The sequence below is a fragment of the Amblyomma mixtum genome, chromosome 1 (genome assembly GCF_055824585.1).
Source record: "Amblyomma mixtum isolate Tamu chromosome 1, ASM5582458v1, whole genome shotgun sequence".
Lineage (NCBI taxonomy): Eukaryota > Metazoa > Arthropoda > Arachnida > Ixodida > Ixodidae > Amblyomma > Amblyomma mixtum.
The window spans coordinates 270,278,403-270,305,424 of NC_143012.1; the positions used below are offsets into that span (position 1 = coordinate 270,278,403).

At 46.5% G+C, this 27,022-nt stretch overlaps 1 protein-coding gene across 2 annotated transcripts in view; it reads right to left on the bottom strand.

The window, feature by feature from the left end:
• LOC149371673 (cell adhesion molecule Dscam1-like) overlaps positions 1-27,022 on the bottom strand; it is a 275,616-nt gene that overhangs the window by 190,957 nt on the left and 57,637 nt on the right. For both annotated transcript variants that reach the window (XM_089565914.1, XM_089565913.1), the window contains exon 2: positions 22,312-22,632. In XM_089565914.1, coding sequence (XP_089422040.1) covers positions 22,312-22,632 — 321 coding nt within the window. The remainder of the gene's footprint in view (positions 1-22,311; positions 22,633-27,022) is intronic.

The following is a 27,022-nucleotide window of genomic DNA, read 5'->3' on the forward strand; positions in this document are numbered from 1 at the left end:
AAGCGGCCTGAAAAAAAATTGTAAATTGAGCAGTTTGGCTTCCCGAAGCGACATATGGGCTATGAGAGACACCGGAAATGAAGGGCCCCGTTTCAGTTCGGACTACCTAAGGTTCGTTTACGCGCAGTGACATTCCACATGACACGGGCGTTTATATGCGATAGTGTAGAACCTTCAACGGAGCATAAAGCCGGCACCATCCGGCATCATCGAGAAAAATCCTATTGGTTCATGGGCAGTGACGTCATCAGTGACGTCCCTAGAGAGTTAAATTTCATTGGCTGGAGGCACGTGATGTTACCAGCTCGGCAGTGACGTCACCATACCAAAGAACGATCATTGGCAAAGACGTCCCGAGACCTAATGTTATCAGACCAGGTTCGTCTGTGTGAAGCTGGCAGGTGGTGTACAGAGCAACATGGGTCTCACAATATTCATGTGACGTTTTTTTTTGAGCAGCTTTTACTTGCGGGCATCAAGAAGAAAAAGTGGATCATAGCGCTGCTTCAAAAATTGCCACTTTGTGCCTTAAACAAACACCTGACAAAAAGAGATAAAGTTTTATTGTTATTTATTTTATTTTTTATTTATGCGCGAACGGCAGCCCATGGTTAGGTCCAGGCAGGATTTTGTTTTCAGACTGACGATACGATTATTAGATCTTGAGACCATGCAAACAGGTGCCCGCAGTAGAGATTACACGATCAAACAAAGTCAAATAGTTTTTATTTTTCTACGGCACACGTCCTCTTTGTTGAGACGGCGCAGACAGGCCACGGAACCACAAAAATAAAAAAAAGTACGGCTTTTATTTGAAAACTGTAAAAGCACTGGCGAAAAACTGCAGACGAATAGCAAAGAGAGCTTAGACGACAATTCCTTCTGATAGGCGTCTTTTCTTTATCGTCGTTTTTGGCGCCACCTCATTCATATTCACACAAAGGAAAAAAAAGACTAAAGACAAAGCAGCGAGAGCCTAGAGGAAGCGAAAGCCCTGGCGTGAGTATGGTAACGGCCGTGCCCAAGTGCGGCTTCCCAGGAGCCGCAGGGCGATGACAAATGACCGCCCTGCAGTGATAAGCAGCGACAGCCGCTCATTCAGACGATTATACAGAAGCCTCACAGTCTTCACGGCGCTCGGAGAGCTCAGGACTGTCGGACAGCTTTTATTTGAATTTTTTTTTCAATTTTTTTGTTTTCTTCAGCGAGGGAAGGTATTCGATATTAATCGCTCACTCCGGCTTTCGAAAGTCTTCTCCTATACCAGACGCTACCGGAAGGCGTGTGAAGTGTCCGTGACGATCCGAACGTTTCGATGGGGGAGACATAGGCCAGATGAGAAAATAGGAACGATGTTCCGCTTTTTTTTATTCAGTCTGCTTTTGGCCTATTGCTGTTCCGCTGAGAGCGCACGTAAGCATTTGGACGTGAACAAAGAAGTAGGTTTTTAAATGAGAACACAGAGCTTCCCATGCACCAGGATTAAGTGCGGGCTTTTTTATTTTTAATAAGGCCCCCACACACCGATTTCTCCAATATTTGTCTGAAGCCTGACTGACTCAAGTAAGATATAAAAAAAAGAATCTGTTTTTGGTCGCCAGTGGGTTTTGAACCTGTGGCGGCTTGAAGAGAGCCGCTTCGCTGGATACCGCATTAGACCACTACGGCATGGCCGCTTCCTTCATTTATTGCCAACAAATTCGCACAGTATGTGCCGTTCTTGCCAAAGGTAATCGTGCAACGAGGGTTTGTTTCTTAGACGCGTAGCGAAGCACTTATGGCAGTCTTTAAGCTCTGAAGCAGTGTAAAGTACAGTGAATCCTTGTCCCCACGTTTTGACGCCTTTCGGTTTTCAGGGGTGCCATAAAGTCTCCATTATACGGTTCAGAAGCAAAGGCCTGCTGCTCGCTTACTTTTGGCAAAGGGACTCGCTTCGGTTCTGCAATGTGGTCAGTCCGTGCACTTTCATGATAGTATGGTTTTCCCAGACCCCTGATTTAATAAGCTAGGTCGTCACCAAACCAAAACAATGTTTACATTCTTTGTAATCAGTTTGAATGGAGTAAATAAATCAATCTTAAAAGTGCATAGAATGCATTTATTCCATGCTTTTCTAAGGAGTAGCTTGCATTCTGTATGCGTAAGTTATTGCGTCGTTTTTTTTTTCGCAAGGTGGCGCTCCTTATCAGTGCCTACTCAAATGTCTTTCTTTTTTTGCTTTAAAATGTTTTCGTCCTATTAGCAATGGGCCTGCTGCTTTTTGGCTGTTATGAAAACAACGGTATTTTTCGAAACTTGACTTTCGTTACAGTGAAGAGGCAACTATAGTTTTTAATTCGTCCACACAGATAGAGAGAACCGCTTTTCATGCGTATTATCATTCACTCTTTGCTGCTAACGCCACTACAACTGAAGGGAGTTTCCAGGCGACCAAAAAAATACGCAAATTTTTCAGAGCTTGCTGGTCGATTCACCCCGCTTTTTTGTGATGCCACTGGCGAGTGAGGTGGTTAAGACCGTACAGCGACAACTGAAATTCGCAGCATCCACGAGAGTGTGTCGCTGATAGAATAAGCAAAGCCGAAATGATTGGCACTGAACTGAAGTACAAACGCCGGAGCGGGTCACATTGTGACTGGCTTGTCGCTTGCGTCCGTGGCTTCGGTTTTGCGAGCAACGCACATTCGGATCCTGACGGCGTTGTCTCGATCCCATCGGCATCGCAATTTCGCTGTACAGAACATTCTCGTTGTTGGCGCTTTCGTTTCACTTCAACGGAATGCAACTCCGGACTTTCAAGTAGTCGTCGCTCGCACTGGCAACGACGTGGGTGAAGTTCTTCCGAGTAGCAGCTCTTTCGGGCGGCCGTCCTCTCTTCTATTGTAGCAAGCGACTGAGTGCCGGCGGGTTCACGAGCTGCAAAGTAGACGCAATGAGCCCAGAGTCCCGAGATGCTGATGACATAGAAGCTCACGGCTTTGATGACACCAGCATCTCGGGACCCACGCGCTCGTCGAACAGCAAACAACTAGCAAGTTATTTTTTATCTAAATTACCTGTAAAGCGAGCTTCATCTCAAGAAGAGGCTAGCGCAGGTGAAAGCATCTTGCAACAGGCAACGAAAAGAAATGCTGCCGTGTACCATATCCAGGTTAAATAGGTTTCGGAACAACGCAACACAGCATTCGAAAATAGACGCACGGTGACCGCTTTAGGCACTTACGGTGCTAAGCATAATGCAAGACAAGATATCATAGCCTGTAGCCGGGAGGGACGCTTGGAGAACACAGAAGCTTTGGCCTTGACTTTAGTTTCTAGCGTGTACTTTCCTTCTAACTTTTAGAGCAGCAGCTAACAAATGCAATAACGTGGCGCGCATTTTGCCGTCAAGCAAGAACTCGGAAAACAAATTCCATCTCCGGTAGCTCCCCGGGACTGAAAATTTACACGACGCACTTTGCGCTAAAATTCCCCTGGACTTCTCAGTGCCTGGAAAGGCGAGTTTCACTTCACGATTAAATAAAAAAGGAACGAATAACATATAAACTTTGCCTATTAGAGGACTCTGTACACAACAGCGATGCGCTCCAGCATGGCACTGCCAACAAGAGCGGGGCCGTTTAAAGGAAGTAATTAGCCGTGCCGGATACGCAGAGCGGAAGTAATTGCTCCACTGTTGCTCCCGAGCTATGCCGGTAGCTCTTCCGTTAAATATGCGCTCGTTTGCTACGGAGGGGAGGAAATGCAGACAAAAAAGAAAGTAAGAGCAACGTTGCGTGGCTGGCATTAAGCGCGTCACCAGCCATTTTGAAAGTGAGTCTCGCTAGTAGGCGCCGCAGTGGGAAAGTAGCAAGCAAGTAAGAGCTCTTGATATGCTTGCAGTTTTCCCGACGCCTGCATCAACGATAGACGCGGGATTAGCGCGGCCTGCTCTCGTTTCCACGAGCACCGAAAACTATTCCGGGAGAAGTCATTGCGAACACTGGTAGCGAAAGTTCTTGAAAGCTGAAAATTTTTATCTAAGCAACCAAAGTAATCAAGGTTAATGAATGCATGCGTAGAAAGCGAGTAGGTCATCAGCCGAATTTTACTATGATATGAGCGCAACATTCAGAACAACTTTAGAACTTTGTATAAAGTTGAAAGAGGAGTTTGCAAACTAAATGGGGCGAAGTCATGCCTATCACCGAGAAACCCTTTCCGATCTGCAGATTAGTGCAGCGTTTCAAAAAGAAGTATGCACCAGGAAATTAGTGTTTGTTAAATCTTAGTGAAGATTTGCTTTGGTTTTTGAGGTTTAACGTCCTAAAGCGATCCAGGCTATGAGGGATGCCGTAGTGGGGGGCTCCGGATAATTTAGACCACCTGGGGTTCTTCGAAGGGCACTGACATTGCGCAGTACATGGTCCTCTAGCATTTCGCCTCCATCGAAATTCGACCGCTACTGCTAGGATCGAACCCGCGTCTTTCAGGTCAGCCTCTGAACACAACAACCACTGAGCCGCCACGGCGGCTTTAGTGAATACTTACTTTCAGCGCACACTCTAGTGGTTCACGAATTTAGAGTAAGGTGATTTCAACTATTCAAGGGAAGGTAATAATTTGCGTTTCCAAGCTTTGTGGTCTTTTACATGTATATATATATATATATATATATATATATATATATATATATATATATATATACAGGGTATGTTCTGAAAGTAGTAGGACTGGTTTTTTCCTGGGCGAACGGCCGGACGAGAGGTGGTCTGCGCGTACAGGATCGTTGAAGGGGGATATTGGGAATGCTGGGGAAAATCGGCAGTCGGCTCTCGGCCGTTGAAGAGAGGAGGTCGCTTGTACTGTGAACCCCTGTCGAAACGTCTCGTCACGCAGAATCGTCGAGCGTTTACTGGATCAGCGATACGCGATTAAATTTTGAGTAAATCTTGGTAAAACGGGCAAAGAGACTCACAACATGATTAAGGAGGCCTACGGTGATGCTTCCATGGGTAGATCAGGTGTTTTTTGAGTGGCACAAGCTTTTCCGAGAAGGTAAGGAAAAAAATTCAGGGGGCACTTTGACTGTCTAAAGTGGGTAGAGGCGGAAGCGTTTTCCGCACCACCTTCGCTGTTTCTGTGGCACTGGTGGCATCACATATAATTGAGTACTAATTACTAAGTGATGACAAATCACTAATTAATGGTTAAAACTGATTAATGCCTGAATACTAATTAGCTGCTAATTAATTACGCTTAAGCTTCGCCTTTAGGAGTGGAACGCGACAGCGCGCTGTAGCGCTGCCAGGGAGTCCACGGAACGCCACCACCAGTTCGGCGCGATGCCTTGCCCTTTGAACGCAACGCTTTTTGAGGAAAGGAAATTATGCAGTAACTGTCTCACAAAATTCAGGGGGGCACTTTTTTGATCTAAATTGTGGTCACTGATGTGTGGTTAAGATGTTAAGTTTCGCCCCTAAGAGTGGAACGCGACAGCGTCTTGCAACGCTGCCAAGGAGTCCATAGAACTCCATCGCCCATTCGGTTCTACGCCTCGCTCGTCGGTAAATTGGTTTTTGAGGAAAGGAAATGTATCTGTCTCTCATTTGTCGGTGGACACCTAAACCTCGCCGGAAGGGAATGGAGGAGGATGAGAGTGAGTGAAGACACCGTATTCACTAGACGCGCCTTTGTTCATTCCAAACCATCGAGCTGGCATGGCGGAGTGGATAGCATGCTCGTCTCTCACGCCGAAGACCGGGGTTCGATTTCTGAGCTCGACCAATTTCTTAATCGGTTTTATTTATTTATATGGCCTGACTAGTAAAGCTAATTAGGCTAATTGGATAATTAAGCAATTAACTAAGCTCAGTCCCACTTACTTGGAGCATCAATTTGTTGCATGGTTACTAGCCAAAGTTTAATTGGCCCCGTTTGAAATTCGCGCACTGTGACGTCACGACTGTTTCCACCAATTGAAAAGCGTGACATTTTCTGTCGACAGCTGCTGCTTACAACGATGAGACATTAAAGGCTTCCGCCTTAATAGTGGAGGAAGACGACCGCTCCAGACGCCCTTCGACCAGCAAGACCAACGAAAATGTGTAGCGAGTGAAACGTTTACTTAACAGTGATCGTAGAATGAGTATCAGAATGATGGCTGATGACTTGAGCATTCCTGAAACCCAAGCTTTTGAGATCGTGATAGAAAACTTATTCATGAGGAAAGCGTGCGCGAAGTTGGTGCCGGGAGTGTTCAGAGGAGGAAAAGGCCAACCGGTAGGATCTTCTTCATGATGTGAATGAGGACCCCGATTTTTTGCCCAACACAAGGCGGCAACGCTGCCTCAGCCCCCGTAAAGCCTCGACTTGGCCCCACCAGACTTTTTTTTATTCCCGAGAATAAAATCGAGGCTCCAGGGGAAACATCACGGATCGGTACAGGTGGTTCAACAGGCCGTGACGAGGGAGCTAAACAGCATTCCGGTTCAGGCGTTCCTGGAGGCGTACGAAAACTGTGAAACTCATTGGCAGCAGCGTGTAGGTGCTGCCTTGAAAAATTATAATCGTTTGTACTATTCTCTTGAATATATATTGTTTAAAAAAACGAGTCCTACTACTTTCAGAACAGACCATGTATGTATGTATATATATATATATATATATATATATATATATATATATATATATATATATCAACCTTTGCACGATTTACGATCCACGGCTGTACCTATGATTCAGTAAATCACGCAGATACCGCGCGGTCGCACGAACTTCATGCCATTTACATACAAACGTTATTTTGTACAAGTGCAGCAATTTGCATACGATGCAGAAAAAAAAACAGAATGGATATGTATTTCTTTTCATTTTGGACTCACATTTAGAGAGAACTGAATCGAATCGAAAAACAGGGAGCGCTTTTTAGGGTCCATTCTGCAGCCATTTGTTTTTTTTTTTTTTTTGCACATGTCACAGGCTACCAAACGGTCCGATGCAACGGTTGGAAAAACCAGCTGCGCTTAAATAAAGGACTGGGTATGCATCACTTTCCATATCTTTCGGCCGACCGAAGGTCGGTGGGCAGTTCCTGCATCTGCAAGTATCAGCAGTCCGCAACGCCCGAGGAAAAAAAAAAAAGAATGCCAAGCGGTTTCCACTCAAAACAAAAACAAACAAACAAAACAAACAAAGTGGGGACCATGCGAGAGGGGCGACATCACGCAGCGAGGACTATCTCTGCATTAGGCGAGTCATCCGTTATAATGATAGCTGTGCAGGCGCAGTGAAGAACAAAGCTGAACGAAAAAAAGAATAAAAAGGAAAACAGAAGAAATCGAGGGAGGACGGGATTGGCGATGCAAGTATTCCAAGGCCGCACGAGCATTCCAAGCACGTTGCCTGTGGGTCTGGCTGGTCTACTCCGCGTTTTTCTTTGTTCTTTTTTTTCTTTCTCTCTCGCTCTTCATTTTTCACTGGGAGGCAGGGAAAGCACGTCCAGCTTTGGCGTCCCTTGCAAATCCGTTTGTGTATATGCAAAACGGAAATGCGGATTTGGGGATGCGAAGGCCGCCTCTTTGATGTCGCGCTTGATCATATTTCTTCGCCTAACCTCGTTACGCTTCCAAATGCCGCCTTTGTTCGCGGTAGAACGAATACCGAGTAGAAAAAAAAAAGAACAACTGGGAACGGGCTCCAGTATGCAAACCAAAGCGACTGTACAGAACTCGCCACTTTAAACAATGTCCCTGCGGTATTGCTTTCGGCCTCGGTGGAGTGCATGGAGGAAATTCGGAGATTTATTTTACTTTCTTATCGCGCCCAGTTTGGCACACTTAGGCTGTTTGGAAGTAACGAATGCCTCTTACGCTGCGCCTATTATGCACGAGAGTATTCAGTACTGAATATAAATAAACCAATCAGCATGTGCGTCAGAAATAAGGTTTAGTGCACCATCTCTGTCAAGCAATTCAAAGCGTCGGTGAATTTGTCCGCTCACAGCTCTCACTGGTGCTCGTATTTTGAAGCTGTAGTCCAGTTTTTTGCGTTTTTAAATTTAAAAGCAAGCATTTTAGATTGATGGGCAAAGAACTTGCGTCAGGTCTCGGCTCGTGCGCTGTGCGCAGTGTGAGCCAACTTATTCTGAATTTTATATTAAAGTGAACACATGTAGAAGTAAGCGTCTGAACTCAAATGAAACAAGCAACTGCGAGTAGTGCTGCAGTAGCTTTTACAATTACCAGTTCCTGCATCTGGGGCGGCAAATTTGATCTGATGAATTCAGATCTCTGATGCTAATAAATAAGTGCGCTATCATGCGAGTCCTGAGTGACAGCAGTATGTCTGCCTTTTTTTTTGTTTGTGGAGTTAGGAAACTACCTCGCCCACAGAACAGGAGATATTTAGTATAAAAATTATTAAACGCAAATTACTTTTAAAGGCCTAGGCTATACTCAGTGGTTATCATTAATTGCCAAATTTTACGGAGTGAAGTATAAATCGCAGTTAATGACATTAGGAAAAAAAGACAAAATTTTCCTCTCTAATAAATCATGCCGTGTCTACTAAGAGCTACATGGACGAAGCCTCAAATTGTGAAGTATAAATGACATTAACCTTATCAAGTAGAACAATACGTGCGTGATTAGGGAATTTCATTATCTGTATTTGCAAATAAATGAGCACATTTTTACGAACAGCCGCCCTCTTTTGAGAACAGCAAAGAAACGTTGGATAGCACGTATATCTTGCCGCTGGGGCTTTTCCACGCGTTTCAGTGGATTTTTGTCTATGTTCGTACGAAGCAACTGAACGAACGCGCACCCTTTGTCACCCGAGGCCTCGAGAACTAGCCCGCTGGGAGAAGCAACGTTGAAAAAATCCAACACTGACACGCGACATTTGACAAGTTCGATTGCACCCGCGACTGGGTTGCCTGATTCCAGCGCTTAAGGTTACCGTATAACTCTTATAATTGTGTGCACATTCAATGTCTGCTCCACTTTCTTGAAGATATCTGCCCTCAGTGATTAGCTGGAGGCTAACACGTTAAAGTATTTTCTTTTCCCCAGGGTGACTTCGGACACTCTAAGGACGTACTAAGGTTTTATTATTTTGTTATTATTATGTACTAATTTTCCAGGCCCCAGAGGGGGTCATGAAAAGTTCTAATCTAAAGGAGTCGCTCTCGGAGCCTGTGAAACCAGAGCTGGAATGTTTAACGTGATAGCGACCATGCAGCAGGGTTTTTTTACCCTCAAGCTCTCTTTCATTAAAGTTTTTCACCACCACCACCACAACAGAGTTGTCGAATCAAAACCCTACCGATGTCCTGTATGGCGAAATTCGCTGATTTGTTGGAAGCGGTCACGTGACCTTGTGACGTCATCGCAACCTGCCGACCGTGTTGTGGATAGCCTAGTTTCCTGACAGCGACCTAGATAAAGGATATAAATAAAAAAAATATGAAAAAATGCCGTATCAACAAATGTCGGCATTCTCAAAGCGTAGCGAAACCTTGTACTGCAGCTATGAGTCAGAATATGGCGGTTGATAGACCGACAAATGTAAAAAAACTGACACGAACACACACAGTGTGCTGCAAAAGGAGCTGGGACAGTTGTGAAATATAAATCTTTCGCTTTCCTGTTTTAGGGCGACTTAGCGTCCCCATTGTTTTTCAGCGTCATGCACATGCGATTTCTACTTCTATCGCTGCGTCTGCGTCTATCGATCAGTGATTTCCTGTTTTCTAGAACATTTGCACCACAACACAAAAATAGCTCCCACATTCGATTTTCTATTCAAATCAGTTAATGCAGCGCCATAGCAACTCCTAGTCGCAAGTTTTGTATTCAACTACTGTGATTTTAAATCTCATTTTTGTGCTCTTGTTTCTTCGTGTATAAGAGACAGAAGCAACGGAAGCTAGTGGCGTGTTCCCAGCTTGTCGCCTGTATTCGACCGTTGTCTCGGTGTTTGCAGACAGCCATGCTATACAGTGGTCGACAGATTGCGTGCTTGCGAAGGGCGGAGCCACGGCGGCGAACCATACTGTAAGAGACGTCAGGCGCTGAAAGGTGCACGCGAGGAAGAACAATACTATAACCGCTCAGAATGCACCGGCTTGGCTTTTTAGCTGCTACGTCACACGTTGGCAGCGGGGACGGTAGGTGTACATCCGGTCAACTTTTGTGCATCAGCCAAGGTGAAGTGAAAGCTCACGCTGAACTTGTGAGCTGCTAGCATTCTGTGCGTATTGTTGGTGCCTCTGAAGGCATGGCACATGCCCATGGTGCGGGATTGGACAGAGCTTGGAGGAGATTCCTGCGACCTGATAACTTCATGTCTTTCTTCTCTAATAAATATGAAAGAGCTCTGTGTTTCAAAGCGGGACTCTGTGCAAGTTTCCTCTTATTGTTCATGTTCAGGAAATTGTTATATCAAAATTTGCCAAATGAGTGACGAGCTTGTTTTCGCTTCCATTTAGTTTTACTTCCAGGACGAAGACGAGGTTTTGAGAATACGCCATGCACGAGTGGTACAGAATACCTGAAACAGCAAATCAGCATATACTTGCGTCCCTTGAAAAGAAAGAGAGATTTACTTCTTCCTGCTTGAAACTAATTGCCGAGCCAGTCTACATTACCGGAGTGATGTTGACGGGCTAATTGGTTCTGCATGCTGAATATACATAGACAGGCTCAGCGCAAAATGACAGAAACATTGAATAACACACGCGGGTCCTGTTACTGTTTCTGTCATTTTATGTTTGTGTCATGCGCTGGAACATTCAGTCAACATTATTGGAGTGAGATGGTCAATACAGGCTTCAGTGCAAACTATACATATAAACGGGTGACTATACAGCAACTGTTGAATAGTTAAATCTCGATTATTCGTGTGGCTAAATTTCTATCGGCGTTTTAGCTGCTGCTAAGAGAAAAGGTGTCCGTACTTTGTTTAAATTTATTTTTACCGCACATTTTTTTGCTTAGCTGCTATTGGTCAGCAGCGTCACGACGTCGAAATCGGTCAGAGACGTTGGTTGCAAACTATGGCGTCGCAGATGGTAGTGGGTAATTGGGCGAAATAATGAATCGGAATAAAAAAAACGTTGCAAAATGCAAGCACCACCTATAAGCTGTGAGACAGGCAGCCCTGTCCGTTTTGCGAGGCCAGCCTTGCGCTGCAAACAGAACGCGATGTGCAGAAACGCTGATGTAGGGCACTGAGACTGTCTGAGTGCCTCCGACTACGCCGTTAAAATAGACTGCTGTCTGGGCGAGTCGTGTGTTGCCGAGCTCATGCACTATGCCGAGGCACTTTTCCCGTGTACTGTCCATACATTTTTAATATCCTGAGACACATGTATTCAAGAGCACATATATAGCGCGGTAGCTAGCGCACGCAGGAGGGACTTACTGCCTAGGGGGAGCGTCTGAGCACCTTCTGAAGCCCCTCTGCTTTTGAGCCGCAACCGCAGACGGAGACACACTTAAGTTTTGCTGCTCAAAGTGCCCTAAAAACGAACCCGCCAGGATCATTACTGTGTCTCGAGATATCATGGCATTGAAGTGTAAACTGCTGCTGGCGCCTGTAAATCTTGGGTCGAATGTTTCAAGCTGTTTCCATGTTAGGACGGTGTGTGGTTAGCCTGGGGCTATGATGATTGCGAAAGTTCCAAGCACAAGCTATAAATAAATGGTTCTTATGATTCACATATACTTTGACAGCTTGGCCATCGGCTTGCAGAACCTAGGTTTATAGTGCCGACTTTAGTACCGAAAAGTTGCGAGACCGATTAAAAATAAAAATCTAAACATGCACTAAAAAAAGCAAAAGCTTAAAGGGACCCTGAAATGGTTTCTTCGATCATATTTTATTGCAACAACTCTGTAGAGGTGGTCTCTGCGAGTATTCTAGTCTGATTCAGAAAGCTGCGCGTGGAACCAATAATTTACGAACAATTTTTCAAACTTGCTGCTCACAGCCGATTAGGGCGACACCTCACCGCGTGTTTTTACCCGCCCCTACCACTTGACGTAAACTGGGCAGCCTTGGCCATGGACTGGGCGACCCTTCTCATTGGCTCTGCCAATTGACGTCACGCGCAATTTTTGCAACATTTCATTTGAAACTGAGCACTAATGCTCCTTGAAATATTATTTTATTGATTGCTTATTATTTTTTTAAAACATACGTGTACAGAGGTAAGAATCCAGCGCATTTCTTGAAATTAATGTGGTACTTCCGGTAAAGAAGGAAATCCGTCTGCTCACAAAAGCATGTGTCTTCGTCAAATCTTGGCGCCCGCCTTTGCGAGTTTCCTAGCTGCGCCGACGAGTCGCTGCTATAGTGTACTAGAATTATATATATCGTGCTGTCGTCGCCCTGTGGGTCTCGGTATGGCGTGTACTGAAAGGCTCGAAGCCCATCTCAGCGGTGGCTGCACGCAGCCGCGCTTCGAGCTCCGGATCCATGCTGTTCGAGCAGCAATCAGGAGACAGATGTGCGAAAACTTGGACGGCGCGGCACCGATCGTCATCAGAAAGACTGCCAGCTATACTCGAGCAGCGACAAAGCATGCCTGCTTATGTTGGGAGCTTTCGGCAACGGCACCGCTCGCGGGCTCTCCGAGCGACGAGCTCTGCTGCTGCCTGGCTGTCGTGGTCGTCGCTAGGCCTATAGCTCGTTTCGCGTCGAAGAGGCAGCGGCCGGCGCTTCGGAAGTCGCCTGAGCTATAATAAAAGGCTTACTCTACACATCGCTTTACAGTCAACATCATCATCTCACAATAAAGTAACAGTATGGTCACTTTCCGCGACGCCTTCAGCCGCGAAGCGAGCGGTCGCCAGGCGAGCCGGACCCCAACGTCAGGCCAGCGGCAGCTGCAAGGCGGTTGTGGCCAGAAATTTGCTCGTATCACAGTTGTTACCTTTACCAGCAGCTCAGTATTGGTCAGCGATCCTCAAAAGTGACACATTTTTCACATTTCTTGGCCTAGGGTTTATTATTTACGTCAAGAACACCCTATAGCTCATTTTTTATGACGCCGGCAGACCTGATCCAGGCCGGTCGGCCGGCCGGCATGCTCGGCGTACTTGACATTCGCACAAGGAAATACAAAACAGCCATTCTACCAGAGATGATGCTTTCTAGATTCGAGCAACGACAACATGTCTGTTAAAAAGTGGACCTTTCGGCAACGACACCGACTGCGGCAACGCCGGGCGACGAACTGCGCGCTGGTCCCAGGCTGCCCTTGTCGTCGCTAGGCCTAATGGTTTCGCATCGCTGACGGCGCTTCGGAAGTCGCTTGCGCTATATCAAAAGGCCTACTCTTCACATCGCTTTACTGCGAACTCGTCCCATAATAGAATATATATTCGATTTCCACGACGCCTTCAGCAAATGAGCTAGCAGGCGGCAGGCGAAGCGCCGCAGCAGCGCCAAAGCGGCTATGGGATGAAATTTGCTAGTATCGCATTCATCACTTGTACGATCAGCTCGGTATTGGCCAACGACCGTCAGAAGTGATGCATTTTTGACATGCATCTATCCCAGGGCTTGCTATAAACGTGAACAAACAATACTAGCGCGTTTTTCACTCGCCGGCGGCCGGCATCAAGGCTGGCAGGCCGGCCCGGTGTGGCTCGGCCCCGAGCGCCCTGAGGAGCGCGCTGTACGTCATCACGACGCTGCCGCTCTCCGTGCTCGCTTTGGCTCCCGCTTCCCGTCGTTGCGTCTGCCGCGCGCGGCTCGTCGTTGACATCTAGTAAGTTGCACGCAGGCGACGAGCTGCGATCGGACGTTGCGACGCCGTTCGCAACAGCGCACCGCAGTGAATCGCACTCACTTTCGCACATGTGTCTGCGACCACCGGAAGTAAACAAGCAGAGCGCCATTGCTTGACGTATGCATGGGCGGAGCATCGGCCCGTCTTTTATTTTTTTTTCTGAGCGAGCCCCGCGTGTATGAGTTGAGGGTGGTATGTGGGGGAGAGGAGGAACATCATTTTTAATCGGCGATATCTTCGGTGTTGATGGAGTTCGCTTAACAATTTTTGCGGTGCGGCGACAAGTGATGGAATACCGATCTCTCGTGGGCTTTTGCTAACCTTGGCAAAGAGCTTTTCAGGGTCCCTTTAAGTGTACTTCTGGTTGCTGTCTCCCTTATGGTTGCACGATTAAGAATGCAGGAATAAGCAGGAGGCTAAACTGCATAAAATACTATTAGACCACATTCCGGCTCCATGCTTATTTCTTTGTAAAACGCTGAAGCAGAATTAAAACAAACACTTGTGGTGACATCAACGTCGCTCTCGTGGCGTGCTCCTGTGACGCAAAGACGTGTTCCATTCGTCATGCTGCTTGGAATTTGTTCTCTCAGAAAGCGGCATCAAGCTCTAGCCAGTTAACATGATCAAGGGCGCTATGCTGGAAGGCCCGAGTTTGCTGAAACTCGGAATCTTCCCGAGTTCTGGCGACGCCCTCAGATGAGTGAACTAATGGTAGCAAGACAAAATTTCACCCTCGTCACGCCTCCAGCTTCATTGGGTTATCTGGATATATTCCGTGCTTTATCATCGCATCGGCGCCACCTCATGGTCTTCTTGGGCGGTCTACAAAGAACGGGTCACGTGAGCCAACCGCCGGTGCACTTTTCATTTGTCTGTCGCTCCACCAAGTGCATTGCGTGTGCAATTCAACAAACGAGGTTTGTTGAATTTTATAATGCACTTAGTACACCTTTATAAGCATTTTATAGTGCGCAAGATTTGGATTTAAAGCGCTTTAGAGTGATTCATACATTATTAAATTTTCCTTTGTACCGCGAGGGAACGCTACCAACGCTACATCATGTGCAACGCTAGGGCTAGCAACGCTGTGAAGGCTACGGAAGTATACCGCAAATAAAATAAAGAGAGGTGTATCGCTCTGCGCTGTTTTGTGGCCGTGTGGTCTAACGCGTCGCTCCGGAGGGTCGACAGGCAATGGGAGTGCGTGGGTTCGAATCCCGCATAGTTAAACTTTTTTTTCCACATTTTTTTTCATCGCAAGTTGAATTTCGCGTGAGTTGAATGAGAAAACTCGTTTTGTTCAGAATCGCTTGAATATTATTCCGTGCTGTGAAAGCAACAGGATGCATCTGTTCATTTGATGCATACCGCATACACCATACACCATGCATACACCACCTCGATATGGCCTGTTTTCTTGTGTTAAGTGTTAAATTTTGAACATAGTATTGATTCCCACAGTGACAGCAAATAGTACTGCCTCAAGAGTCAGCTTGGCTCGATTTCCCTGCTCTCCTAGAAGAACAAAAGCTGCTCGGGCAGGATTTTCATGCAGCCAGGTACAAAGAATTCCAAGTTGTGGGAGCGTCAAGTAAGAATGCAGAAAAAGTTGTACAACGCTAGAAAAAATTTTTCAAAAGAGCAAACAATAAATGAGACAGGACAATAAAGAATGCTGACCCCGCAGTGTTTGCGAGAAATGGTTTATTCTGGAAACAGCCAGTGGCATGGATCACAGTGCACAAATATTAAAGGACACGTGCAGTGGATGTACACCAACACACAATCAGTCAAGTGCTCCAAAACTGAAAAAAAAAATTTGGAGCCATCGAACAACACTATTTGATAAAACGAGAACCTGACCAATGTACTAACAAAGACGTGATTCGAAACAAATTCACACTACACTGAGCAAGAGCCAGCTTGAAATCATTCACACCTCCGAAAAATTAAGGACAAAACATACAGACTGGCTACCTCAACACTGGCACTGCATAACATGTCAAAACGACCAGAGATTGACGGTAATGCAAGACAGCACCAAACCAGGAATTCCTTTTCAGGACATGAAGATCAGAAACCCATACATATTCTCAACCCTCACACACAAAATGAGGCCAATGCCTAGGGGTTTGTGAATGTTCGAACTTTTTGGACAGCATAATTGAATACATTTCTGTTGAGTTAGTCAAACAAATCAAACAGTATATGTTCAAATTTATTTTAAATGAATCCAATTTACTCTCAAATTTTCATATACTTTCCGAATAATTCACACAACGCTTCATTAAGCTCCACCGTATTTTTCTGCAATTAAACTTCCAAAAACTGCACACATTGACGACGTGTACCAGTATACGTATTCTAATTGGAAAAGAACTATTTGCACTTCCTTACAAATTCTACTTCTCTACAGACACTATTAACATGACCACCTCAACACCTACACTACAAGTTACTGCCAAATACAATTTGATGCAACGAATTGCAATGATGCAATGATTTGATGGAAATGTTACAATTTCCTCGGTAGACTGATCGACACACAAACCCACATACACAGATATTTCACATTTCCACCCACACACGCACAAAGGTGATCACAGCAAGCCGATGAGTCCTCTCTCTTTCCTCGGTAGCATATGTATTACACATCAATTCGAAGTCAGACAAGTTCCTCGATGCCACTCAAATCTGCATCACTGTTATTGGTGCTCGACTCATCAAAGGAGGAGTTGCACGAGTCGGAAATGCTGAAGACAACCGGTTCAGTTTCAGCGTCAACAATCATAGCGCGTTGCCATGCTTCAGCCTCAACTTGCTCCACATGAACGCAACAGTTATGCCAGTTTTCCTGGCTTACAGACGCCAGTGCTTCCGGCAGGAGCTTTTCCACTTCAGCCAAAGTCAAACATTTATTTCGACTTACGATTATGAATATTGCATAACAATGCAATCTGCCAAGTGACACAAATGCTACCGTTTAAAAACCCATTAAAATGCATGCATGAAATAGCTGGAAAAGTCCATGCACCTATTACGTGCGCAAACATGAGGTAAAAAAAAGTATCTACACTGAGTGTAAAACTGCTCAGTTACTGATAAACGCAAGCGGTTTTTGAGGTTTAATATCCCAAAGTAACTCAAGCGAGGAGGCATGTCATGGTATTAGCATATGTATTACACATCAATTCGAAGTCAGACAAGTTCCTCGGGCTGCCAATAACTTCAACCATATGGGGTTCCTTAACATCCACTGACACTGCACACTACACGGACCACTATCACTAATAAATAGGAGAACATTCCATTAACCGTGACATGCATGAAAGCAAAAACAGCATTCTTACAACCATTGTGTTCAATACATAATGTGCCTTCCTCGTGATATAGTAGGCCTTCACCACGTCAGAGTTGGACTTCGAAGGGGCCTTTACGCCAATGTAGGTCCTGTCGACGCATCCCACGACGTCTGTGATGCCGCCGCGCAGAAGGAAACGCTCCTTAACATACGCACGCTCGGCCGCAGTCGTGGGGAAAGCAACACACCGCTTCTGCACAGCAGCGTCGATAAGCGCGTCGGAGACGTCCCTCACACAGCGGCTCACAGTGCTTTGGTGGCGTCCAATAAAACGGTCTGCGCCGACGCTCCCCTGGAAGCTCCCGGTCGCGAACAACCGGAGGGCGCAGAGGACTTGCTCGTCGACCGAAAGCGGATGAGGCCCGGTACGTACTCTCCGCAGGCGTGGGTCGCCGCCTAACTCTTTACACAACCATCGTACCGATGCTTTGGAGAGGCGAAAATGTCACTGGAATTCGTCGTCGGCCATGGCAGTAAACGGGTCCAGCCGGCCGTACTGACATTTGCCGTCAGAGGAAGCGATGACCCAGGCTGCTGCTGTTGCCGCCATGACAGTCCCGAGATGAATTCGGAGCACTTCACCGTTCACGAGTTTAGCTCCGAGTTCAGCTGTCAATCAAAACCATTGTTCACGCCCCCGGCGTGCCGTACATAAATTATAAGCGTACGCGCTTTGGGTGGGCCACTCCCAACATCCCTGCCGGCTACAGGTATGATGCGCGGCTGTGCTGATTGCTGACAGACATCGACGATGTTGACCATCGAAATATAACAGGCAAAACGGACGTCATCGCTGATTAATCTAAGCACCTCTGCGAAGGACACGCAACGTGGCGACAGCCGCAGATTTCTTCGCTCGCATACCAAGATTGCACAGCACTATAGCCTGTTGCAACCACGTAAGACACAGCACAACGCTGACGGCGCGTCACACCTGCTTGCAAGGCGTCAAACACGGACCGCGATGACGAAACGGTGCTGGGAGTACGTCCTACTACAACAACATGGCACCACAGGTGTTTGACTTGGCCGTGCTTTCATCGGTGATAAAGCTCAGCATCAATGTGTCAAACACATCCGGGATCGACAAACGGTCGCTGTTCTAGACCCAGTGCAATAAAGAGTTTGTAATTTCCAGCACGCAAGCACTGCGTATTCACAACCGTAACACCTTTCTCTGTTATAAGTCCGATTCCATTATTACAAACAGGATCCCTCATCTGCCCGAACGATATTATTGCGATGTCACTGCGGTATACAACGGCGATCGACGTTAGTGACAAAACCAGTCCGCAAAACCTTGAAGTGCACGATGTAAACAAATACTACGCAGATACGCGCGCCACCGCCTTCAGAGCTTTTAGTCAGCGTCTAATGACATAGGATGAGTTGTGTCGCAGGGTAGCATGCTCTTCGCATCCGCAGCGCACTAAAGAGGCGTCACACACAACAGGCATACGTAATGAATCATTTAATACAGCCAAACAGCAATTTTTTTCTCACACCGCATCACAGCCGCTCGCACGGCCAATTTCTACCGCTGAGATTCGCCAAGAGCGTATAAAAGCAATGGTTGACCACAGCGGGGTGCGGCAGCGGCCGTAGCAGCGGAGAACTCCACCTGAGGTCACTGCAGAGAGCAGCAGTGACGCGAGGGGGGGGGGGGGGGGGTGCAATGCAGTCCAGTTTTTTGTTGTTGTGTATTATGCAAGCCAGAAGATGCATGACTGTTATATTTTGATATACGACACAATAAAACATATTATCGCAATGGCCGAAAAATAAGTCAGATTCAGCGTCTAGCAGTTGCCCAGTCTTTCCAGTCGAAGGCAGCGCTACCGGCGGCGTGTCAGCGCAGGAGCTCTCGTTTTCGGCACGGCCGGCTGCCGCTCTAGTTCGTATGCAAGCCACGCTGCAAGCATTGGTCTCAGTATCGCCACTAGCGGCAGAAACTGTCAAATCTTTGTTAATTTCCTAAAGCTATACTTTTCAACAACGCTTCATTGGATTCAGATTTTAAAATAAATTTGGAAATGAACAAAATGTTCGTAATATTATCTGTTGCCTTTTAACGTATTCGAGAGAAGAGAAAGGGTTGATACAAGAGTACACCTAGTGCGCACTGTTCGTCTTCGGAAATGGAGAGACAGATAGAGCTGAAAGAGAAGACACGCCTTTGACGCCCCCGAAAAGGCGTGTCAAACAGCTAGCGGTGAGTGTGCAGATAGATAGGAGAGAAGTCACGATTTCGCGATTGCTGACATGGCGCTGATAACTGCAGGTAGCGCTGCGGCCTGGTATTGCGCAGTGTATTGTGTTTGAAGTGTGAAACGGGCGCGCAGGGTGCGCTTGTATCGCCTTTACGTGGCTTTATCTCTACATTTTATTGTCCGCTGCCTGCGCACGTTCCGCGCTATCTTCGTTCACTGACTGCCGTCATCGCAAACTCGGATGAAACTCGGGCGAGCGCCAAACTCGGGCCTTCCGGCATAGCGCCCCAAGTCGAGCCAAACGGGCGACTTCTATTTGGGTACAATCGATCCCACTTTTAACAAACCTGGTGGTTACGTGGATTGAGTTCGTTGCATTCGAAGTTCGTAGTAAGTTGACTTGCTCGACTGCGGTCAAAACACAGAGTCAGACGAGAGTGGCGCTTACTTCTTTAAAGAGTCCGTTGTATACATCTGCTTTTACAAGCAGACCCAATCGAGCCACTTTCTGAGCTCTCCAGCTCTGTCAAGTGCTCCTGGCGGAGATCCCCGCTGCGGCTGAGCCGCTTTAGGGACGCGATAATGCCAATAACGATTGATGCGTTCACGTTCACAGCAACCGGTGGTACGTCGGCACCCTTGTCGTCAAACCTTGAAAAAGTTGTAAAGATGCAGCAACGAAGCGACATGCAGCGCATGTCCGCGCAGAACTTATAGTATGTACCACTCCTGTCCAAGCGCTCAAGAAGTTTACTGACTCAAAACAAAGCGGCACCTCGCCGGAGTTGCTTGGTTCCTGAAACAACCTCTGCGCGGAGGCTAGCGCACAATGTGGTATAGAGCTGCATATACTTACAAAAGAGGTGGTAACTAGCGCTCTACCTGAAAATCTCCGGCTACTGTACGCTTTCAGTTTTCATTGATTGGTGCGCAGTGCTCGACCGCTTTACATAAGGGAGACGCAGTATGGCTCCTATATGCGCGCTGCCTGTACGCCAGCAGAGGAGAAGGTGGAGATGCCACTGGGTATGTGACGCACGCCACGTGACTGGATTGGCCACAAGACGTACCACGTGACAGGGATTCAAGCTTCCCTTATTGCTGCCATTAGTTGATCACCGGGAGTGTGCAGTAGTGTCGCTTTCAACACTGCCCGCGTCTTGCTCTTGCCACCTTCTGATTGCACTTGAAACGCTTTGCTCAGCCGGCACACACGCACGCACTGACTGGCCTTGTAGCTTATATGGGCGCGCTTGGCCAGCGCTTAATTGCAATTCAATTCCGCCTTTTTATTTTTATTTTTTTTTTTGGGGGGGGGAAGGAGTCAGCGCTTTCATTGGAAGAGATCACAGGAGTGGGAGGCGCTCTTCGGTCTGTGCGCTGGCGGGATACGTTCGTTTTCCGACTTCAGGCGTAAGTTTATGGCGCCTCCTCGTTTGCTGTAACCGAGTGGTTCGGCCATGGTTGTTCGTTGTATTCGAGATGCATTACGACAGCCATAATACACATTTACACATTTTAGGGTAACGAGTCGAGCGTTCGTTATAACTGCGTACATCACTCGACTGCGTACATCACCAGAAACTTGCCCATCCTGACTCTTACAATGACTGTGATAACGCAACCACCAGTGGCCAATAAAAGTGCGGGAAGTTTTAACGACCTCAGCAACGGCGTTTTGTTCTTCGAAAATAAGGTGCTTTTAAACACGCCCAGAATACAGTAAGGAGGCTCGGAAAGTAAAACGGAGCTCATGTCAGTGCAAAAATGGCGCTGCTTCATACGGGCCACTGATAACGGGTACATCAGCAGCTTATAGCACTAGTCAACCGGATGTGTCATGTCATCCCGGAATACTGATCTTGGCGCCCATGTGCTGTCGGATCGCGCCGAGATGCGAATTTTCTTCCACCCACGTGCTCCGCCCTACTTATGCGGTGCGTGTACAGCCTTTGTCAGAAGTATAGAGCCCAGGGGGTTCGCTTCTGGGCCACACTGCTTTGCTCGTAATGCGCGCTCAGCGTCCCAAGTCTCCTGAAGGTAAGAAGATTTTTCGTCCTGCTCCCTCCGATGCGTAGGACTTCCATGAGTGCTACAGGAGCGCCACAATAGTGCTTTGAAGCAAACCCCCTGGGCTCTAAACTTTTGACAAAGGCTGTACATCTGGTTCACAGATCCTAAAAATTTATTTTCTTCAAGGAACTTGGCGATGCCTCAAATCGATTGCAGAGTTTATCTGAGCAGAATTGTTCTCGTTGCTGCAGGAAGTACTACGAAGTTGTTACACGCGCAATTAGGCCATGGAACTTGGAAAAATTTAATGAGTGCGGAGCATACCCTATACCGCTACGAAGGGTACGCAGTTATATAATTTGAAACCTGGCACCAGCAAGTCAGGCACTGAATCTACAAAGCTCCTCACATCCAAAGACGACGATTATGAAGTACTTGAAGCTGGGCTTGTTGGTGGGTATTCATGAAAGACATGAGAGCGCAAAACGGGGACACGGACGAGTAAGGAAACAGGACGAGCGCTGCTCCTGTTCCCTTACTAGTCCGTGTCCCCGTTTTGCGCTCTCATGTCTTTCACGAAGACGACGATTATGTCTGGCCGGTACCTTAAGCCTTGATTGATGTAGCGAGCAGCTTAGAGACACCGGCTAACTACACACAGCGCTGTGGCGTCAGAAAATATCCAGTGTGACCAGTATTCACAAACCTGCTTGCGAGCCTTCACACTGAAACAGATCCTAACAGTCCAGACAGGTTCTTCGTAGCAGGATAATGCCCACGCTGTCTTCGCTCACTGAAGGATATTGCATGCACGAAGCATTCCGTACAAAACGAATAGATCTTACACAAGGAAGTTCTGTGTATACGGCGCCAGGGCGTGGCTGAATAGAACTCTGTTACCAAGGCCAAATGATGACGCATACGAGACAAGAAGAGCCGCTCACCTGCCCTGACGTGGACGTCCCTGCTGACCACTGCTCCGACAGGGTTAGAGGCGGCGCAGCGGTACACGGTGGCGTGCACGTCCTGGCGGTAATCCTCGGCGCGGAATGGCGGCAGCACCAGGGAGCCGTTGGGGCGTGCGTAGCGTAGGCCGCGCACGTCCTCCAGAGGACTGCCGTCGGCCGTCGTCCAGGTGACGCGCGGCTCGGGCGACCCGGTCGCCGCGCACGCCACCGTGGACCCCGTCGAGTTGGAGAAGTCCACGCGACGCGGGGGTTCGTGCACGAACACAGGGCCTCGTCTTTCTGCCTGGTACGAACCGGCTGTGAGGAGACAAGAAGGAAGGGAAAGTCGTGGTTACTGCGACGCACTAGACACGCCACAGGGAGGCTCTTATGGACCATCCGTGATTGCCCGGATGACCTGTTTTTCTCCTTGCTGCATGCATAATTTGTTTTCCGAAATGCCTTTGCGAAATAGCAGATGGCGTGGGACACACGATTCACCTGCGGTGTTGGCATCAGAATGAAAATTCGTACTTTTGCAACACACTTTCCTAATGGTGTTTACTAATTGGCAATCTTTAGGAAAGACCTTTCTTCTGCGTTGGAATTGATCTGACTGATGATGATCTTTATTATGATTTTGAAGGAAAAGAACTCGAAGGCGGAGAACCGCAGAAAGTGAACTAGGACTCGAGGATGGCCTGTATTGCGTAATGTTGCAACTAAACCGCCTAAAAATTAGGGGCAAAGGCCCTTAACCTAGGTTTTCTTGGTGTGACAATATCATCAAATACTGCTCTTTTCCATTCTTTTCGTACTGTCAGGCTGACGGCGTTCACTATGGAAAAGGAAGCTCGAATGACGTGACGGAAGGAAAGGAGTGTGCAGTGCTCTGCTTTTTATGGTTCTCATGATTTTCTTTATTTTTGCATGTAGCGCCCTGCTTTCAATAAAGAATTTACATGCATGTCGGAAAGCTAGCTTCACACAAAAACGACGAAAGCCTGCTTTACAGAAGAACCTTCTTTATGGTACTCGGGTCAAAATGCAAAGTGAGCTCAACTACATTGAGGCAAAAGATAAAAAGTTCGCACCACGACAGAAACTGAAACGAAGGCCGAAAGAATGCGTGGGTGGGGGTAGGGTGTCACATTACACACAGCATTGTTATGTTCCATTACATCGATGGCACGATATCTAGTTCCAAGGCAGTTTCTACGTAAGCTCCCACCTTGACTTCTTTTATGGAATACATGAAACAAAAATAATGTCATCCTAAAAAATAATGTCATACAGCAGTGTTTACTAATTACGTTTCACGAACAGCTAAACTTAACTTCTGTCGCTTGTTAATGCCACATGATTCAGGACAATATCGTAGTGGTTTGTGCACTTGTTTAATAAAGATTTTGACAAGAATGCAAAAAACGCTTCTTTTGAACGCTGCTTGTACGCTAAACTGCGAACGGCAATTTCAGCCGCCGCCTTTTTAATCGCAGTTTCGCCTGACTCGCAGACATAAGAACCACGAAGGAACGGCTTGTTGCCACAAGTAGTCGTTTCCGTCTTGAAGCATCTTCATCGTCCAAATGCACGCATGCCCTTAAGACTCAATCACTACGTTTGTGAAGACCACGGGTTCAGAGGGGCGTAGCCGTTTTAAGATCGCCACGTAAATGATGAAACAGCAAATATTTTCCTTTCGTTGTTCTTTCTAGAGCGCGATTTCTTTTTAAGTCAGCAATGTCTCTCGTTCACGTCTCTTGCAAGTAAACAGGCTGTTCGAAGAGACCATGTCGTACTTCGTTTCCTTCAGCAGTAGAACTGTTGCTGAGAGCAAATTAATAATAGCTTGCCCAGCAAATTAACGCGGAGATCACGCATTTTAAGCTCTCCATAACACTGAAAAAAATAAAACGAAGAAGCAATGCGTATAAAACTACTAGACAACAGCAGTAGCAGCAATAACACCAACAACAAACAACAAACAAAAACAGGCTGGGTAAAAACGCGCGGCCCAAGCTGGCAGCTGATCGAAGTCCTGTGGAGCACGAGCCGTGATTACAGAGGAGCCAAACCGCGCCCAAAATTTCGTGTCCTGCGCCAATTAGCGCGGGCTACGTGGGATTTCGCTTACTCGCTTATATTTTTTGTTTGTTTGTCCGACAAAAGGACGGGCCGGCAACCGGTGCTAAAGCGCTGCTGCCTTGGCAGGGCGACGCGTGCTATACGCAGCGCCACACCCTTCACCTCGGGCCCCGCGCCTAGCTCGCGTGTTGCGCGCCGGAGGGTGTATTGCTTCCGCAACCCACAGCGCTGTATAGCGCGGCCTTTGCACAGCGTGTCCGTGCGGGATGCCAGCTGTCGCTCGCAATGGTGCTGTTCGACACGGTGCGGCTCCTATTTTATAGCGAGCTGGCGAGCCTTGGAGATGGTCGACAAGTGTGCTTGCCAGACGCCCTCTTGTGGTGGAGCGAGCCACGAGAAGCAGTCCGAAAACTGCCTTTCGTGTTTGCTCGTCCTTTTATTCCCTCTCCTTTTCTCAGTTTTCTGCGCTGTTTGCTGTCCTTACCTTCTGGCAATAGCTTTTTCTTTTCCGGATGTAGGAGGCGCTGGTGTCGCTGTTTACGTAGAATGTTCCATCTGTGGCCATGTTAGCCCACCTATAAGGGTGAGTACGATACCGCTATCACTGTCACCTCCTTCATTCGGTAAAGGAAGAAAAGCCAGGAAGTCCTTTCATAATTTCGTCATTGTATATGGTACTGCCTTTTTCCCACATACCAGAGCATAAGGTAATGTTTTAAAGAAAGATATGGACATTCGTCTGCTTGTATAGTTTTCATTTGTTAAAGGCGATGCTCAGAATACTCAATGTCTTTTCCAGTCAGTTGCATCGGGCTAGGGAAGCACTGACGGCGAGATTGCGGGGGCAAAGCTCAGCGTCTTGTTCTGAGCTTCGGGATGGCAAGCGTGAAGGCCCACGTTGTCCTAGCGATCGCTCTCCTAGTTGTCCAAGTGATCATTTCCTAAACCGGACATTTACGCAGCAAAATTTTGGAATTAGTTTCTTTTAAGGGTATGCTACAAGCACCGATGTCATATTCATTCTGAAGAGTAAATGAATTACATTACTAATGACTTTCCTGAAGAGTCGCGCAGAGTTGGTTCCTGATAATGCAACCTATGCACTTTCAGCGAAACCCTGGCCCAAAAATTGTACACCGTGATTTTTCTAATTCTAGCGTTTTGATTAAATTACCTCGCAGACTATGTCTTGTTTAGCATTTTGGCCCACGTTTTTGTGGTCCGATACAAAAATTACCCTAGTGTGATAAATTTTCAGAGTTATGTTTTTGCGCAGCGTCTTCCTTTTTCTTTCTTTCTTTCTTTCTTTCCTTCTTTCTTTCTTTCTTTCTTTCTTTCTTTCTTTCTTTCTTTCTTTCTTTCTTTCTTTCTTTCTTTCCTTCTTTATTTCTTTCCTTCTTTCTTTCTTTCTTTCTTCCTTTCCTTCTTTCTTTCCTTCTTTATTTCTTTCTTTCTTTCTCTCTTTCTTTCTCTCTTTCTTTCCTTGTTTCTTTCTTCCTTTCTTTCTCTCTTTCTTTCTTTCTTTCTTTCATTCTTTCCTTCTTTCTTTATTTCTTTGTTTCTTTTTGTTTGTTTCTTTCTTTCTCCATTCCGTCTTCCTTTCTCATTTTATTTTCTTTCCTTATATCTTCTTTTTTCCTTCCCTCCTTACTTCTTTCTTTCTGTTTTCGGCGTTCTTTTGCTTCAACCGGTCTTCCTTTCCTCTTTTATTTTCGTTCCTTATTTCTTCCTTCCATCCTTCCCTCTTTCTCTCTTTCTTTCTTTCTTTCTTCCTTTCTTTCTTTCTTTCGTTCCTTATTAATTCCTTCCTTCCTTCCCTTCCGTCCTTCCCTCTTTCTTTCGTTCTTTCTTTCTTCCTTCCGTCCTTCCCTCTTTCTTTCTTTCTTTCTTTCTTTCTTTCTTTCTTTCCTTCTTTCTTTCTTTCTTTCTTTCTTTCTTTCCTTCCTTCCTTCCTTCTTTCTTTCTTTCTTTCCTTTTTTCTTTCTTCCTTTCTTTCTTTCTTTCTTTCTTCCTTTCGTTCGTTCTTTCTTTCCTTCTTTCTCTCTTTCTTTCTTCCTTCCTTTCTTCCTTCCTTTCTACTTTCTTTCTTTCTACTTTCTTTCTTTCTTTTTTCCTTTCTTTCTTTTTTCTTTTTTCCTTTCCTTCTCCCTTTCCTTCTTTCTTTCTTCCTTTCTTTCTTTCTTTCTTTCTTCCCTTCTTTCTTTCTTTCTTTCTTTCTCTCTTCCTTTCCTTTCCTCGTTCTTTCTTCCTTTCTTTCTCTCTTTCTTTCTTTCTTTCTTCCATTCTTTCTTTCTTTCTTTCTTTCTTTCTTTCTTTCTTTCTTTCTTTCTTTCTTTTGTCTGTCTTCTTTTCCTTCCTGCTTTCTTTGTTTCTTTCATTTCTTTTCTGGGGGCGCGCTCATTCGGGAGCAAAGCGAAGACTCGACTTCATGTTTGAGTGCAGCCCTTTGCAAGGCTGATCCAGTCGAGCATACTCTACATCTTATTTAACTGCGAAAAAGAATTCACCACGGCCCCCGCCAACAACCGGTACCGCTCCCAGCTGGCCTTCTCCATTTTTTCACCTGCTCTTGAGAGCTATTTCTACAATTCTGCCGTGCTTTTTAGGTCGGGACATCAGA